At 40.7% G+C, this 17849-nt stretch overlaps 2 protein-coding genes across 2 annotated transcripts; both read right to left on the bottom strand.

The window, feature by feature from the left end:
- Positions 1 to 229: 229 nt before the first annotated feature.
- gaa (alpha glucosidase) lies at positions 230 to 7970 on the bottom strand. The gene is given in 19 exon segments (XM_070923308.1): positions 230 to 591; positions 717 to 869; positions 985 to 1149; positions 1730 to 1828; positions 2000 to 2141; positions 2261 to 2409; positions 2558 to 2709; positions 2963 to 3096; positions 3540 to 3657; positions 3790 to 3874; positions 4029 to 4142; positions 4227 to 4337; positions 4581 to 4712; positions 4907 to 5025; positions 5228 to 5347; positions 5478 to 5574; positions 6067 to 6232; positions 7078 to 7229; positions 7431 to 7970. Coding segments are annotated over 19 exon segments (2814 nt in total). The 3' UTR covers positions 230 to 525.
- A 1419-nt stretch (positions 7971 to 9389) lies between these two features.
- Positions 9390 to 17148, bottom strand: samd9l (sterile alpha motif domain containing 9 like). The gene is made up of 2 exons (XM_070923784.1): positions 17088 to 17148; positions 9390 to 15277 (listed from the first exon to the last, which is right to left on the bottom strand). The coding sequence occupies exons 1-2, from the start codon at positions 17089 to 17091 to the stop codon at positions 10656 to 10658; spliced, it is 4626 nt and encodes a 1541-aa protein (XP_070779885.1). The 5' UTR covers positions 17092 to 17148; the 3' UTR covers positions 9390 to 10655.
- Positions 17149 to 17849: the final 701 nt, after the last annotated feature.

Raw genomic sequence — 17849 nt, forward strand, 5'->3', positions numbered from 1 at the left:
AATTGAGTCGTTAAAAAAAAAAAATCCTGTCTTGGAATTTTAAATTGGCTTGGATATTAAATATGAAATCCTCCTAGTAACATTTACAATAAATCATTTATATATTTATTCAATATGTACTGTACAATAATGGTGGTACATGTAAATACTACAGTTCTTTTTTGAACTGTTATGTTGAAAAAAAATAATTAGTTGAAATGAACAGGATGAAACATTAAATGCATCATAGTAAACAATAAGCAAAAATCTCTTTTTTATTTATAATGCACTTTAGTAACAAAAATATATACACATGATTTGAAAAATACAAACAGGTATAAACAGTTGTCTTGATTCAGTGTGGCAGTTAGAAGCAAACATTACCGAGCAAGAAAACCAGATACATCAAGATGATGGCTCCCTTTGTTTGATGTCATGACATTTTACAATTTTAAAAATTGCTGCTTACAAAGTACTACTTTCCAATTTGGACAAAGAGGCAGAGCAAGCGTAACCAAAGGCTCCTGGGTAATAAACTTTAGTGCATCAGAGAGCCCACTGGACGGTAAACACCTTTGACATGGGCAAGGCCAGGCTGGTCACTGTCAAAACCTGTGGGAAGAGAGTGAAAGAGGGAGGACAAACATGGCAAATAAATACACATACAGACGCTTATCTGCAGAATGACGTCATTATCAAACACCAAAGGAAGTAGTGCTGAGTCACACAGAATTCACCTTGGTGTCACTGCGGTACGTGAAGTCCCTGACCTTGTCCCCATTGGCTAATACATATAGGGGTGGTGAGGGCACCCCGAACACCTGCAGCCCTCCCAGCACCAGACCGTCCAGGGCCCCATTCAGCCTCAGAGGATCACTCACCACCTGAGACTGAAGAAGACATTCAGTCAGTAAAGAGACTTTTAAATCAAGTAGTAGTGCGGCAAAATGCAAAACGTTGCCTCATCAGTGTTTCCAATGCAAATATCACTCGTCTCTTCCCTACCTGTCCAGTGATGAAGATAACATAACAATAATTTCCCATTTCGAAGGTGTCAAGACTGTCCCCGTCATCCCAGAACAAGTGGCCCCAGGCCCAGCCGCCTGCTGACAGTGCCACCGTCAGGAAGAAAGGGTTTCTGCGTGAGGCCGTGGTTGTCAAAGCGGGCTCCTTCACAAGAAAAGGCAGATCAAAGAAAACGCGATGAAAAGATACAAAACATCTCCAAAGTGTTTCAGCTAGTTTTCAGCTTTGAAGACGTCAGTCAGGATGTCATGATAGTTATAGTTCAACACAACCTGATGCAACATTTGATCATACGCGTCCGTGTCACAGCCATTTTACTGAAAACAAAGGTTACTGCTTAAATAATGAACAGTGGCTAAACAATAATGATTGTTGAGCCCCTAGAAATGAAATTAACTGGGCCTAAATTTAAATCTTCTGCCAAGGAACTATATTGATTATCAAACAAAGCCTAAAAGTGTGAACTGACGGTACTGAAGACAGTAAACTGTAATATTTTAATGAACAGTTACACAGTTTATTTTACACCAGCCTCAAACATGATTCAGCTGAATAGAAGTAGAAATTGTAAGTAGGAATACTAAGTACTTCTTTCGCCTGTCTCAATTATGTATTGTGGGTTTTTCCCATCCTCAAATATTTTATTAATAATTCATGTACCACATTTTGTCTCCTTACTGAACCAATATGGCATATTGGCAGTTTATCCAGAGTAGACACCCACCTGCTGGGGGATAATGTGCCCCTCCCTCACGTGGACGTTGATGGTGTCCAGAGGGGCTGGCAGGAGCAGGTACTGACCCTTACTGTAGAAAGGCTGACCCTAGAGAGCACAACACAGACCCCCAAAGGGAAACAGGTGAACACGTCAGTCATGTGTAACCACAGAAAGCCTCAAACACGGTGGCCTTTAATAGTAAACAAACAAAAATGGATAGAACCTCAGTGGTGGTATTTTGAGAGACAGACAGCTGAATAGTGTTGAGCGACTCACATTGTGCAGGCTGTACCAAGTGCCAGGGGGCAGGTAGGCGGCCAGCTCTACTGCCCCTTGCTCTAAGACCGGGCTAATGAGAAGCGAACTCCCCCACAGGAACTGTCGGTCTATGGTCTGACTGTTAGGGTCAGTGGGAAACCTAAGAGGGATGCACAGACAAGGAGCAGAAAAAATGATAATGTTATGAAAGTGAAGCATGTGGTCTTAATCATTTCATTTATGTAGGACAATAGGGGATGGAGCGGCGGGAACACGTACTCCATGAAGAGAGGCCTGGCCACAGTGTCGGCAGAAGTGTGTGCACGATGGAAAAGAGTGTAAAGGAACGGGAGAAGGGAGTAACGAAGGTTCAATGCACTCCGCATGGCTGCCTGGGCCTTCTGCCCAAATATATAGGGCTCCTGAGGCTGCGGCACATGGACACAGACAATGAGAAGATATAGAGTTACCTCTATTCATAATACATGAAACAGATGGACTGCTCTAGACACAGTGGAAAAAACATACAGGGCAGACCCCCTACGTCCTAAAAAAAACACAGTGTCTCTGTCTCACAGCGTTCGGCTTGTCATTGTGGTTTCTCATAAATGGGTAGAAGGCCCCAAGCTGCATCCATCGTACACACAACTCCTCGGTGGTGTTGCCTCCAAAGCCACAGATGTCCGCCCCCACAAGGGGCACCCCAAACAGGCTGAACTGCAGCACCGCTGTGGGAGGGGGGCAGGTGCAAAAGGTCAGTCTGAATCATATCAAATGATCTTTGGTCAGTTCAAAAAAGATGAAAAAAAAACTCTTTCTGATGGTTTGGTTGAACCTTTTATTCTACCACATACAGATCTGTCAAACACAAGAGCTGAGACCATCTCAAGCTAATATCCCACAACTGAATAACCACTGAAGAATCACATGCATTCAACAACAACACAGTATTATGACCTTTCAGAAACTACATCTCCTCACCAGGGACGGAGTATCGAAGCTGCTCCCAGTTGCTCCTGACGTCTCCTGTCCAGACTCCAGAGAAGCGTCCAATGCCAGGGTAGGAAGAGCGAGACAGGACGAAGGGTCTCTTCCCTCGTACCTTCATGAGAGCGCTGAGGATGGCAGCCAACCCCCAGGATGAATACAGTATGCAGTACAAATAACAAAAGCCAAAGAACAACTTCAAAATTGAAATTTGTCAAGAAAGCCTGTCCTTCTATTCTGTTTACATTAAAATGCCCAACAAACATACACTTGTAACCACACAAGAGTAATCTAACTTTCCATGAGCTATACCACAATGTTTTGTTCATACGACACATTGTTGACCTACTTTTGAGCTAAGCTAAGTTTCTAAGCTTGAGCTATATAATTAGGTGATTGACTTCCCTGTCAAAAGATTAGACTTTATTCTTTGTTACGATGGTGTTATCACTGTGATATAAAGCTGGTGGCTTGCATAAAATGGTCATTTTTGCTAACTGCTGCTCATAACTCATTGCTTAATTACATTCTGCTGCTCACAGTGAAATAACTGTTCGCTGCAGAGTCTAACCTGTGCGTGGCGTAGGCTTCTGTCAGTCCGTACATGTTGTGCAGGTTGTAGTGAGTGGACAGCTTCTGCTGAGCCGACATGCAAAGAGTTCCTGAGTTCAACTGGCCTCCAACCACAACTGTTTGTATGACAGTCAGAGAGACACAGGCACAATGCACTTCAATATATAAACTGACTATAAATGTAAAACTAGTAGTGTTTGTATGCTTTTAGACTCTGATAAAGTGAAACACTGATCCAGTACACTTACTGGGTGTGTAGGGTGGGTTCTCAAGCTCACTGTCAGGACAGCCCTCCACTGAGCCCTGCACAAAACTGGCTGGTTCATTCATATCCTGGGTGGAGAATGGGAGAAAAACAACAGAGGATAAGTTTTTCTTTATGCGATTTTAAGCTGCAAACAAACTAAACACACAACCACAAAACCAAGTACATGTTTCAGAACTGAAGGCTAAATAACCTGTGCTCTGTGTGTTTGTAAATACTCACAATCCACAGACCATCCACAGGAACTTTAGAATGAAAATCTCTGATGCAGTCCTCCCACCAGCATCTGGTCTCTGGGTTTGTGAAGTCGGGGAAGGCTGTTGGACCTGGCCAAACCTACATACATAGTATGGGAATGTGCATGACATACACACCTCACAATGGGACTGAGAAACATACATCCCCAGAAAAAAGTCCAACCTTCCCTATCAGGATGTGTCCTGTAGCATTTTTAATGAAGACGTCTCGTTTCAGTCCATCATCAAAGGGCAAATAAGTTCCAGGGGGGCTGGTGCTGCTGATCCCTGGGTCCTGAGGCAGAAACCAGGAGAGCATGACTCAGTCACAATTTAAAAAAGCTTTGCTGCCCTCTAATGGAAAAACACTGTTACTCATTACTTGTGCTCATTTTGACAATTACACAATATAATCAATTTAAATAAATGATGCATTGTGTCTGTGTTTTTCCTTTTTGAATTAAATGCTCAAATATTTACTGATAGTTAAAGCAGCATCAGATGTTTGTGAGGTCTTTTAAACTTAAAGAGGGCTCACCAGTATAAGGATGTACTTCATGCCTCTCTTGTGGAACTCCTCCACCATCTCTGGGAGGTCCCCAAATCGCCAGGGGTCAAAGGTGAATACCCTGCGCTGAGCTGCATAGTCCAGATCATTCCACTGCACATCCTGGCGGTGAAAAAAGCTAATTGTTGATGACAACTAAAAGTATCTGAGATTGTCACAGTAAATGTTCACGCGTAACGTCACAAATCCTCTCTGTGATTATGTTAAAATTTGTACATAATAAATGCACATATATGGGAAAAATGTCCTTCAATTATTACTTCCATTTTATAGAGCTGTGTGAGTATTTAACTTACCATGGGAAATTTAGCATTGTGCATGCGTTGTGCCACATTCCGGGTTGTATTCGAGGTTGTGTAACCCCAACGACACAGATGAAAGCCCAATGACCAATAGGGAGGCATCATAGGATACCCTGGGGACAGATAAATGACATCAGGGAAACACAGAAACACATCCACTCTTTTCCAGGTTGCTTCAGGGTTCATTCAAATATACAGCACACACAGTCACATGCTTTTACAGGTTTTCCACTTAAAAACTACACATTTCTCTTGTTAATAGATATATAGCTAACATATCTCAGGTTACTGAATATCAGCACTGAAGAGACATACCTATGACCTGGAGGTACTGTCATAAAACACTTTGAGAGTCAGGACCCAAGAAAACGTACAGGTCCAAGATTCCACCGATAGCCACCCAGGTTAGAGCGGGGGTCGGCTGCAACATCACCTCTACAGAGACATTAGGAAAGATATTTAGCAATAATAAGTTTTATTATATGCTAGAAAAATGAATTCTGTATGGAAAGTGAGGACAAACAAAATGGCAGTGAGATGCTGTATGAGTTTTATAGCTCGGTACCGATTGCATTGCTGTTGAGCAGGAAAACTCCATGTGCCAAGCCGTCCTCCTCCTGTACTAAGTAAAATGGGTGGGAGCCATAGAGGTTGGCATCAGCCTGTAGAGAAAGACACACTTACAGCTTGAACAGGAGGTAAGAAATGACAAAAGCTTAATAAAGACTGTTCTGCAGATTGACAGGCTGATTTAAAATGTCCAAATATTTCAGGATGTTTTAATGTGCTGTAAATTAAAAAGAGGGGATGATTACGTTTTGCATAATGGACATCACTGACATGTCCCATAGACCAGGGGTTACTAACCTTTTTGGCTTGTGGCCCTTTAAAGTGATGCAATGACTACTTGCAACCCCCTGACATAGGTTATCTATATTTCTATCACTATATTTCAGATTAAGTTTCTTTTCAAATTTGTTTAATTCAAGTTTTTGAGACTGGAAGAGGTTAAACTAGATTAGAGAAAAATGAACAATTGCAGCAGGAATATGTTTTATTTCCTGTTTCGTATCTCTTTATTATCTCTTCTATTTTTCTTGTGACCCCTTGAAGGGTCCCGACCCTCAGGTTGAGAGCCACCGAAAAGGACTCACATGAGGCGCCATATCTCTGTTCCAGAGAGTCAGAGAAGTCCAGTTAAGGTCCAGGAGGAGGGAGGTGTAATGCTCCCCAAGGCCAGACACAAGGGAAGAGGCCAGTGCGGTGGACAGCTGCAGGTATTGGTCAGCAAACAGCAGAGGAGCGACGGTGGTATTCATACTGGACAGGCAGGACACAGAGGACAAACATGCACTATATGGTGATCACAATTAAGGAAATCAGTCATTTCACACAGACTCATAAGATAAAATAAGATAAGAGAACTTTTTGTGTTCAAGATGCTCAACATAAATAGAGAAATAAATACACTCCCTGACCACTTCATTAGGTACACTGATACAATCTTAATGCAATCCAGTACAACAGCTTCCTTTAAGGGCCAGTTTTGGTAGAGGGGTGTTAATTCAACTATATGTTTATTAATGAGGTTGTAGTTAGTGGTGGTGTTGTACTGAACTGCATTATATTGAAATGTGTTTCTAATAATCTGACCCCCTCATGTTCGTAAATGGGGGGTGGGACATTACAAACACATTTCAATATAATGCAGTCCACTAACTTGTATTCATTTATGGCTCAGCTGTTGTATTGGACCGCATTAGATTTTACAGGTGTAAGTGGCCACTGATTATATATACATAGTAAAACACATTAATGAAAGTTCAGGATACTGGTTACAATGAGGTACATCAACCTATGTTACTATGTTAAAAAATATGTACATTTATAGAGAACTGTGCATCTGTGTTTCTGTGGTGCAAATGTTAGAAATAACAGGAATAGAAATATAGACTATGAATGTAAAACTAAAAGAAAACACTATATCAACTGTATTAACTGTACCAAGCAAGTAGATAATGTGACTACAACAGTGGGAATAGGCACAAGCAGACGTTAAGTAAGCTGTTGATAATGATGGACAAAGGTAACGCTATACAGACGTTACTATGATGCCATCTACATAATGCATCCTATATAGATTAAAACTGAACAGAACTACTCACATAACTCTGCCATTCGATTTTCGCCGCACTATGAAGCCAAATGGGTCAGACTGGTATTCAGTGGTATAGAGGGCATCTTGGGTTCCAGCTCTGCTCTGAGGAACACCAGCTGGGAGCTTAACTTCATACCGCTGAGATGATGGGTCCTTTAACTTGAGAGAAAACAAATGTTTTTACCAGCACGTCCTAATGTGTCCTAGTGTGTAGATTAATGGGTCTGATCTCTTGATCTCAATGGCCAGAGGACATATTTTACTCTTGCAGTAAACATGCAAATCAACAGGGAACTCAAGTCAAGACACTCCTGCATTTCCTTCATTGTGTCTTTTTAGATGGTTGTCCTGGGTACTCACAGTGAGGTGTAAGCAGCCTGCAGTCTCTTCTATGACTTCCATGTGTAGAGTGGAGATATCTCTGGGGAGATAGGAGTGGGTGGCACGAGTCAGGGTGGCAGCATGGCCTCGCGTGGTGGGAGTCAAGGGACCCATTTTGTAGCCAGGGTACAAACTGGGGTAGAAGCACCAAGGTGGTCCTGCAGAGTCAGGCAGGGGGGCGTAGCAGCATCCCCTCTCCTCACACTCTCTCTGGCTGAGAAGCCGGTCTCTGGCACAGTCAAACCGGCTCTCTGGGGCCATGGTGCATTTATTATCTCTGGAAATATCTTTCTCTCGGGAGCTTTCTGGGTGGACTCCTCTTGTCTCCACTGAACTGTTCTGTGGTTTTGCTGGATTATTGTCAACAAGTCTTTCATGTGCTTTGGTTTTATTTTGCTTCACATAGACTGACCTAACCAGTCTGGTCTCTTGGTTAGACAAGGTGCCGATGTATAAACATGTTGACAAAGCAAAGGCGAGGAGGAGCACAGCTACAGTGAAGTCCGACAGCAGACCCATGCCCTCATCAGAGACGCACTGCCAGGTCAAAGGGCATTTAAGGTGAGCTCTGCAGTAAGCTGCAGGCCTTGTGCTTCGTATGGTGCAAATATTCAATGGAGTACGTTGTACCTATTATAAAAAGCCACCATTCACATATAAGTAATGGAGAATCATTCACACTCACAGTTTTGTTCAATGTGTGGATGTTGAACTGTTGATTTCACTGACTCAGTCGCAGCTGGATTAGTTAGCCGTTAGCTAGCAGTTAGCTATCGAGCAGTTCCGTGTCGGAGCGTTTCCCTTCAAACTAACTACGTGCGAGCAGTGACAGAAAACAAGTTGTGTCGCAAGGCAGCGGAACAAGCGTGAAATAAGATGTCAATAATGGAACAACATGTAGAAGACGAAGCAAAGCGCAGGGTAAAGTCAAACTAGGGCAAGCGTACTGGGACAAAAGTGTTCAAAAACTACGACTGCTGCTACTTCTCCTGCTCCCTTCTCCTCTTCTAATTTTTGTAAATTAACCAGATCAGAAACAACGTCATCATTTCAGATTTAAATATCTATCAGATATTTCATGTATTGTATCGTCCTCCAAACGGTGTAATACTTTAATCCCTGAATTACTGATGATTAAGTCCTAATTCCAAATAAAATACATTCACATATGTTGCATAAATATTGTTCCATTAATTAAAGCTATTTGATAAGTCAAACACTTAATATGAACACCTGTAAGTCCGATGACCACATACTAAATAAACTGAGGTACATAAACTGACACAGAAAATTCCCTGTTGTGTTCAACCAGCATCAAAACTACAGCCATTAACTTGGAGACATAAAAGTTGTTCATTTACATTTAGTTATGAAATATCTCAAAATTAGGCTGTTTTTTAATGTGCATTGAAAGTGTATTAATCACTATTGACTCACTTGTCTCAGATCATTCCATAATCAATTTTATAATTTCTAAAGCTACATGGTTTAGCTCCAACACATTTAGTAGGTATCACAATGAAGAGATGAACAGACTCTTTTGACTGTTCCCATGTGTAAAATGAAAAGATAATGAAGTACTGGAAATTATGGTCCTTAACCTTTGGAACAACTTAACTGAAAAAAGATAAACATCTCATAATTGTTCTTCAACTGTAAAGTTGCAGTGGATCATTTTCTTTTAATTAACTTTTCTTGAAGTTGTCCTATAACGTGACCACACGTACTGTTATAAAACATATTCAAGTTCTTTGGACAGTGTTAAACTTGATGTGAAGTGTTAATTTGTATTCATTTTTCAAGTATAGGCCATACATATGTACATACATGTAAAAGTCTGCCAGTTGCATTGTAAATTCATATTTTCTGAATATCATTATCAGTTGAACTTGAAAGGTCGATGTAGTTTGTTCAAGGATCGACAACATAAAACTAAAATTGAAAAAGAAAAGGTTTTATTGCATTCAGTGACATAAATGTTTTACAATACATTTATTGTTAAAACACTAATACATTTGCCATGAAAATACTTGCATTTAATTTCATTGCTTTCTACATTGTATCCTGGAAAATATAGAAGAGTGAGTGTAAGCTATCATGATCTGCTAGAAGCCCAGACATTTAGAAAAGGTTGTAATGGAAAATTCTAGTGATGGAAAGTGCAAGTGCAGTTTGTCGCTCTGACCCTCACGTAACCTTTTGCACTTCCTATAATTCTGCGAACTCATATGTCTATGTCTATATTTATATCTATAGACTGCTCAACCTTATGCCCCCCATTCTTGAAGAAGAAGAAAGCGCTGCTTCATATTGTTCTTGTCTTTCACTCAGCAGACTGTATGACTGTTTGACCTCTTTGCAAAGAATAAACCACACAAAAGACAACTTGTTTCTTTGTGTTAATTTCAGATCTCACCAATTCAATTTTCCACAACACGGTTCTCACTTCATCTCGTGTCATGGGATCAAGTGCATTTGTTTAAAGCCGACTGTGGATGTAGTCGGTTCTGAATGCTCACATTCAAGTCACGTCACATTCTGGTCACTAGATTTGAGGTACCAAACAGCCACCACACATTTCTTGTTTTATAGCCTTTTCTGTTTAGCAGTGTTCCAAAGGATAACAAAATGTGAGCTAGTTAACAAAATCCAAAAATGGCCACTTGAGATGCACTTGAAATGCATTTTGATGCCGGGCGTGAACTGCAGTCCATCTGAACTGGATTTACAAACAACATAAAAATAACAGGACACTAAGTTTCTATTTTTACAATTAAAGTTTCTATAGGAGAAGAATTGAGCTGTACAGTAGCTAATTCAGTTTACACTGTACACTGTTATTACTCCGGGTATCCAGAGTGAATCATGCCATAGTCCATGTTCATACACAAAAACTTGTTCGTCATTTTAGTACATTTACGTATATATAAACAAGAAAAAAATGCAAAATATAAATATTACACTTATTATTATTACACAAATCTTACATCTTACAAAACAAAACAATACTCATACCATACCATGTATTTCAACATTTTTAGTTTCGTCTTATCAGGCGAATATTGCCTACGTGACGAACTGTCATACGAAGGCTTGAATGTTTTGAATTCATCTTTTGATAATGTGTTTTTGCTCTTGGTAATGAGGTGGATACTAGGTCCATACTTCAGCACGTACAGGACAGGATCATTGTTCAAAGACACACTATTTTTTCACAATGATGTTGCAGGCAACAGGGCCTCTGAAGGTAAACCCTAGGTAGAATGTGATGTTTTCATTACTATGAGGCACTGAAGGTACATGAAGAGGCACCATACTGAATTTCTTTTTTTGAGGGCCCTCAAGGTACACCACTCCTTCTTCAGTCCATCCAGAAACACATTTCAGCATCTTGGCAATCTCAGGCTTTTTCCATGCCTCACCCCTAAACCACTTCATACGTTTCTCAGAGACTGAGATCCCCTTTGTGACTTTTTCAAACCTTCTCTTGTGGACAAATTTATCCAATCCATTCCCATTGCCTAGAAAAAAATGGGTGTAAATCCTTCTTTTCCGCTGAGGAATGTCCTTTTTCTTGGTCCAGTAGCCTTTTTCCAGGTGTTCAACAGCCGATAGCACAATTTCATATTTGGTTTCTTTCTCTTGATCTGTGTCGTGATCCTCTGGCCAGAATAGCAAAGTTAGCAAGAACAGGGCACTTGGTAAACATTTCCTTTTATCAGATGGGAACTGACGACAAAGCGCCTGTAGATCTTTCAGAGGAGTTACCTTTTGAGTCTGTGGTGACAAGCAGTTGAGAGAAATGTGGGCCACTATGTAATTGACAATATCCCTTTGACCAAATTTGGCCTTTATTGGATTGCTGGGGTAGAGAGAAATGATGGTCTCTAGGAGACGTACTGCATCCCTCTGGTCAGTTAGCTTGGAGAGGATGGATGTTATGTTACCCCCGCCAAGATGATAAACGATCATGCGTTTTTGGAAAGTAGTTAGATTGGTTGGGATTGATTGCCCATCTTGTAGAAGTGCAGTTGAATAAACTTCACTGAAGTACTTCCCATATTCAGAAGATCTTTTTGCCAGCCATGTCAGTGGATGACTTCTCTTCTCCTCAGGACTTTCAGTCTCTTCTTCATCTGCACCAATGTCTGTCTGGAAGTAACTGAGGTCTTCTGAAATCCATTCCAAGGCATCTTGCATTGTCTTGTGAAGTTTTTTCAAACGGCCATGAAATGGTTCCCAGGCATCTTCAACTTCCTCCGGAATGTACTCTGTTAACAGGTACTTCATACACTCTGAATGGCCATTGGCTCTGTTTGTAAACACTTGCAATGAAGAGATCAGTTTGAGCAGGCTGCATCCAACCTCAACTTCGGCAAAAAACCCTGAACTGTTTACGTTTTCCATATCTGCCTCAGCTGCTTTCTCACATTCTTGAAAACACTCCAGGGCTTTCAGTGCAGTCTCAACAGCATCTGCTATATTTAGGGCTGTCTTTGGTACATTGTCATTGTCAATAGCTTTGCATTTTGCTTGGAACCATTTCCTGTACACCTGTCCTTTAGTGTCGAGTATGTATGAGTTGTTGGGCAGCTGTTTAGCTGCTGTCTCTGCCCAGTGTTTTGCCTCCTCAAACTTTTCATAAGTATAATGAAGACGAGCAAGTTGTTGTGCAAAGAATGGATCGTTGTGGAAATGCTGAAACGCTTCATTGAGTAACCCAATTGCTTTGTCTGGGCTTTTCTCGTTTTCACACACATGCTCAATCAGAGGGGAGAAAAAACTATCATATTTGTCCCCTTTGCTTATTCTGGATCGCCTAATGAAAAGTGCTCTCAAAAACGACAGATATTCTTCCCTTCCAAATCTGTGCTCGAAAAGCACGTTCTCGCAGAGCAAATTCATTGCCAAACTGCTTTGGGTCTGGTTTCCCAGAAGTTGTTGGAGAATTTCTTTTGCAACAAGTGGGTGGATGATTCTGATTGATTCAATGTACGTCTTGTCATCTCTGAGGTGCAAGAAGACTAGTTTAGCCTGAGGGCTGAGTGATTTCTCAAACTCATGCTGGCGAAATCTCTCCAAGTGAATGGTTAAAGCAAGCCAAGCTTCACAATGGGACTGAGAGATGAAAGAGTTTTGAACATAAGTGTTTAGCAGTGCTACATAGAGAATGAGGCGAGTGACAAGAGATTGGCGGTCAATGCCTTTGAGCAGATTTGTCACAAAGTGTTGAACATAATCCACATGGAATCCTTCACTCATCAAAACAAATGTCAGGATGAATTCAGGCTGATACTGTTCCTCAAGCTTCTGTCGTTTTCCAGAAAATTTTCTCTTCTCTTGAGTAGACAGTTTGTGAGTGACAGACACATTCTGTAGTGGAGACTCCTTGCATCTCCCCTCTGGTTCATAGGACCGTCTGCAGCTCAACAAAATGAAACATGGAGTTACATACTGGATTCTTTTGGTGTTAATGGCAACCTCTAGTTCATTCCTGAGGTCATCTAGATATTCTTTGTCTGAGTCCTCAATGAGGAGCAGCACAGAAAGACACCTCTGTGGATCTTTTTCTTCATATTCTCTTAGTTCAACTGCATGTTGTGCTACAACGGCAGCTGAGTATGAAGGCTTCACAACTGCACACCTTAGATCTCTCCTCATGTTCCACAGCACTTGTCTTGCCACAGTGCTTCCGCCACTTCCTGGATGATGGTAGATGTTTATACTATTCACCGGAGGTTCATCTGCATTCCACTTCAAAGTGTCATTGAGAAGTTTGGAAACGTCATGATACGCATCTCTTTCAATTACCTCTCCAACATACTGGTGCTCAGCAAGCCAGAAATTCAACCAGGTCACTCTCCCACCACGGTAGAACTGCTGTTCAATGTTTGCTTTCTCCTCATCGATGAAGTCTTTGCTTGTTTCATCACAATGATCGACCGTCAGAATTTCCAGAGAATACATCTGTTCCTCTACGTGTGTTTCAAGAAGACATGTCCCTTTCACAAATACTGGCAAGTGTTTGCTGGCACATGCTTTTATGGGTTGTATTTGCTGCAGTGTTGCATTAATGTGACTCATTTTCATCCCGACAACACTGGAATGGTTCACAGTTTCTACTCCACATGAACCCTCTGCAAAGCTTTGCCACCTCTGAAAGTTTTTCTCTGATTCACAGATGCAAATGATGTCTTCATGGCCTTCCATGTCTGTGAAAAACTCATTAAAGGTGTGCAAAAGTGGTTTCTCAACTGGTGATGTGAGAAGGAAAATGACTTGGAACGTCCCTTTTGGCAGGATTTGTTTACAGATCAAAGACACAGATTCCCTCAAGAAAGTCATCTTTGTCTTGATCCAAGTCATTTCATCACATGGAGTTTCATTTCCTTTGAAGTCAGTACGGCCATTACAAAAGATCCAGCTAGTTTGCTCGAACAGATGCAAGTGGCTTGTGAATTCTTTGATGCTCATGTCACCAGATATCCTATAGCTCTGCAGAGAATGCATGTTTGCAGCGTGATGTTGGAGATATCTACTGCAAAGACCCGATATCTTTGAGTCTGGGTCAAAGTCAAACACACAGAATATGTTCATGTTAAGCAGCCAGTCAATGTTGCAAAGGTCATCAGGTTTGAATTTGTTTGTGACAAATATGAACCATTTCTCATTTTCAATGAATTTCTTCCCACTAGTCATCAGCATTGTGAGTTTCCTTCCAAGGTCTTGGCAGAAGTCTGGAGCACTGAGGAACTGACTTTTCTCTGCTTCTTCTCTTTGAGCATCCCGATCTTTGACTCGCTGGTAAAAATCACTTTGGTCTTTGTCGCTCACTGGCTCTGTTTTTGAACCCACCCTCCGCAGAATTGTTTCTTTCTCAAATTCTACTTTGTTAGCTGACTCTTTAAAGTTTGGAAGACGAACTGAATACACCTTGCTCTTAACAATACTTATTGAAGGCAAAATGTCAACCTCTACCACGTACCTCTTTTCAGTACTTTCTCGATCCATAACCTCAATGAACCTTGGTGGCCGCACACACTGGCGTACATGCTCCTTGTCAGAGGAGATACTCCTTTCAATGTAGTCCAAAGCATCTACATAAATGTCTTTCTCTTTTATCGGGATACCGATTATCTCACCATGCACGTATCCTGCATCCTCCTTGCTGTCCATCACACCAAAGTGTATCGTGCCATTTGATCTGATATTCATACAGCCAGTTGCAAATTTAAGAACCTCTTTGGCAAACTTAGCTTGGAGTCTTGTGCGGTCCAATTCAACAGCTACAGCAAAAGACTTAAATTCATGGCATGGAAATATCAGATTAAAGGCGCCTGACTCTGGTTGCAGGACTCTGTGCTTTACATATATGAAATCAATCCCGTCTTGATCAAATGGTCGTGGTCTGCAGTCTTCCTCTGAAGTTGACACATGAGGCTTCTGAGCAGTTTGTCTCTCTTTCGAGACATCTTGATATCTCTCAGGAGGACCTTCACTCTTTGTAGGAGGACACTGAACTGATTTCTGATTGATGTTTTTCTGTTTCAACTCAGTGTTTTTGGTACTGGTGAGCTTTTTCTTCTCTTGTGACTTTTGCCGGGAGTTGATGAGCTCATCTCTCGTTTGAATAATCAAATGAGCAGGCCCTGATTTCATGCAAATCTTTGTCTTCAAAAAGTCCTCATCCAGTGTGAGAAGGATTTGTCCATCTACTTCTTCCTCAAAGAGTTTTTCTATGTAGTGCTCCTTCACTCCAATAGATCGTAGCCAAGTGCTTACTTGAGATTCAGTCCAACTCTTGGGTGACTGCTCAAGTTCGTCAGCTGTATAGTGGGAAAAGACAGAAAAAAGCAATACGTTTGATTATAGATAACAGAATCAGAGAAGCACTATAGTTTTCATTTGGTAGTAGCACATACTTTAAATGTCGACAATATTGTAAATTATCCATTTTGTCAACAATCCCATGAAAAGTCCAAAACAACAATGTGTTAGTCCATATCTCAAAACCTACGCCTTCTGTGGCACTTGGCCCCAAGCCCATTGATTCCTATGTTCTTTGGCCTCTTGAGGGCAGCGGAACAAGCCGTAAACACAACATTGGACATATTATCACCCTGTTTTAGCAAACAGAGGTGTGTTCTGGCTGTTAGCTTTGGTCTGGTCTCCACCAACTCCTGAGGGAATTATCTGGTTCTGTAGCTGCTAACTGTTCCACCATGTTCACCAGCTAGTCGCTAACTTTGTAGGTGCCGGGCAGGTAGTGTACAGTGGGTTTATCAGAGCTATACTTTTCATTGCACAAAGGACTTAAATGTCACTTCCTGTGTCCACTATGAGCATGCACTAATTGTACGTCATGGTCCTGCATATGAAATGTGGACCACACTGTGTTAAGTTTCATGTAAATGGGATGTTGTTTGTCATACAAGGTTGATGTCCTGTTGTCAGTAGGTGGCGCTATGACTATGAGTCAGTATTGGCATGTAAATGTCCTCAGGCCTGGACTCTTAAGCCTCGGACATAAAAGGTAAAAAGAGACAATATAACGTGGAACCGCTTAACAAGAATAAGACCAGGGATGGTGAATTCAGTACATTGGTGCAAGAGATGAGAAGCATCGACGAGGAGAAGCATCCCAAGTACTCTAGAGCATGCGCAGTCGGCATGTTTGCTATTGTTACAGGTCTCACGTTGAGAGCCTATAAGCAGATGAGAATTCCTGTATAAACAGGAGAAAGGATGAAACAGGCGACAACAGCCGACTTCTCCATACAGCTTCACTCTGTCGAATTTATTTACACACATGCAAAATCATCCTCAACTAAAATACTTTCAACTGTCGCACAAACAAAACAACCCATAATTGAAATGTACTGAAGCCAAACCTATATAATCTCTCAACTTTACGTGGTTATAAATAAAATAAAAGGTTATAGCTAGCGCCACACTGGGAGATTGTACTTCTCCATGTGCTCACAAACTCATATATACATACACGTACAAACATCAACAAAACTTTTCAGTCATTTTAAACTGTAATAAACATGTGTACATAACAACACAATCTTTTTTTCTCTTAAAAGTCCACCAACCTGTATAAACAGGAGAAAGGATGAAACAGGCGACAACAGCCGACTTCTCCATACAGCTTCACTCTGTCGAATGAGGAAGTAAACAAACCGCGCGAAAAAGTCCAAAGGAGAAGCGGAAATCTTCCAGTATATAAATAAGCCTAGGGGCTTATCAAGCGGAAGTAATGGACCTCTTTTACTTAAGTTTGAACATTTCTGTTTTCTTTAAATCACATTTGAAATACATTAAATAAAAAATACATTAAATAACATAAAATTGTGACCATACATTTTTGTGTACGTCACACTATGCGTACAGTCACAAATTTTGGGCTGTATGCGGACGTCACGGATATTGACAGGTGACTTCTTGTTTCAAGGCGAAACATGCAAAGTTTCCACCACACCACGAACAATATGACAACTCTTATCAAATATTAACATTGGGAAAGATCTGACGATGTGGACTCAATTACAATAGTCGAAACATCGAAATTCACCATGTCGCAACGAGAGTTCTGTCCTGAAAAATCTCATAAAAACCTGTTACTCCACTCACCCATGATTTTCTTTCTCCTTTCTTCACATTATCAACTTTGGTGTTTACTTATCACCTTCCATCTGCAAAAGAAAATGTTATACAGTTACATTCAGTTCTTTATCATCTTGCATACAGATAAATATGTGGAAATTAAACTGTCTCACAGGCATTTATCTTCAAAAGTCGTGGTGAAACTTTCAAACAAAATCACAGATGGCTTTAGTTCACTTTATCCCTCCAGGTACAGTCATTGTACTGAGAGACAGTCATGCCAAACTCCATGAAAAAAACTGTTAAATTATTGGCTCAAATTTTACATTCCACATCAAAATTACTCAAGATTATAGCCCCACCAATACTGGATTTTTGAGGCCAATACAGATATCAATATTTGAGAGTTTTAAAAATATATCAGCTGATAATTTTTTTTAAATAAACACATAACATACACAAACATTTTCAAGGATCCCTTCAAATTTGTTATTAAAGAACAGTGAGTGAGACATTTTGCAGTTGAAAAATAAACTCTTTAACTGATGATACAATATTAAATCAAGCGATTTATCGGCCCAGCCAAAGATCTTTTCTAAATTAATTCACCGGGCGAGTCATCATACTTGTAAGTAAGTTGTATGTAAAAGATTAGCCTAGGCTGCCTTTCTCTGTTTTCTTGTATAGATGTGTGTTAAGACGTGTGTCTGTGTGTGTTGAGTTTAGTTGAGTTTCCTTAAGAATAAAAACATTTAATATATGATTTTTAAAAATTGGGAAAGATTATGG

Source organism: Enoplosus armatus, chromosome 17 (genome assembly GCF_043641665.1).
Source record: "Enoplosus armatus isolate fEnoArm2 chromosome 17, fEnoArm2.hap1, whole genome shotgun sequence".
Classification (NCBI taxonomy): domain Eukaryota; kingdom Metazoa; phylum Chordata; class Actinopteri; order Centrarchiformes; family Enoplosidae; genus Enoplosus; species Enoplosus armatus.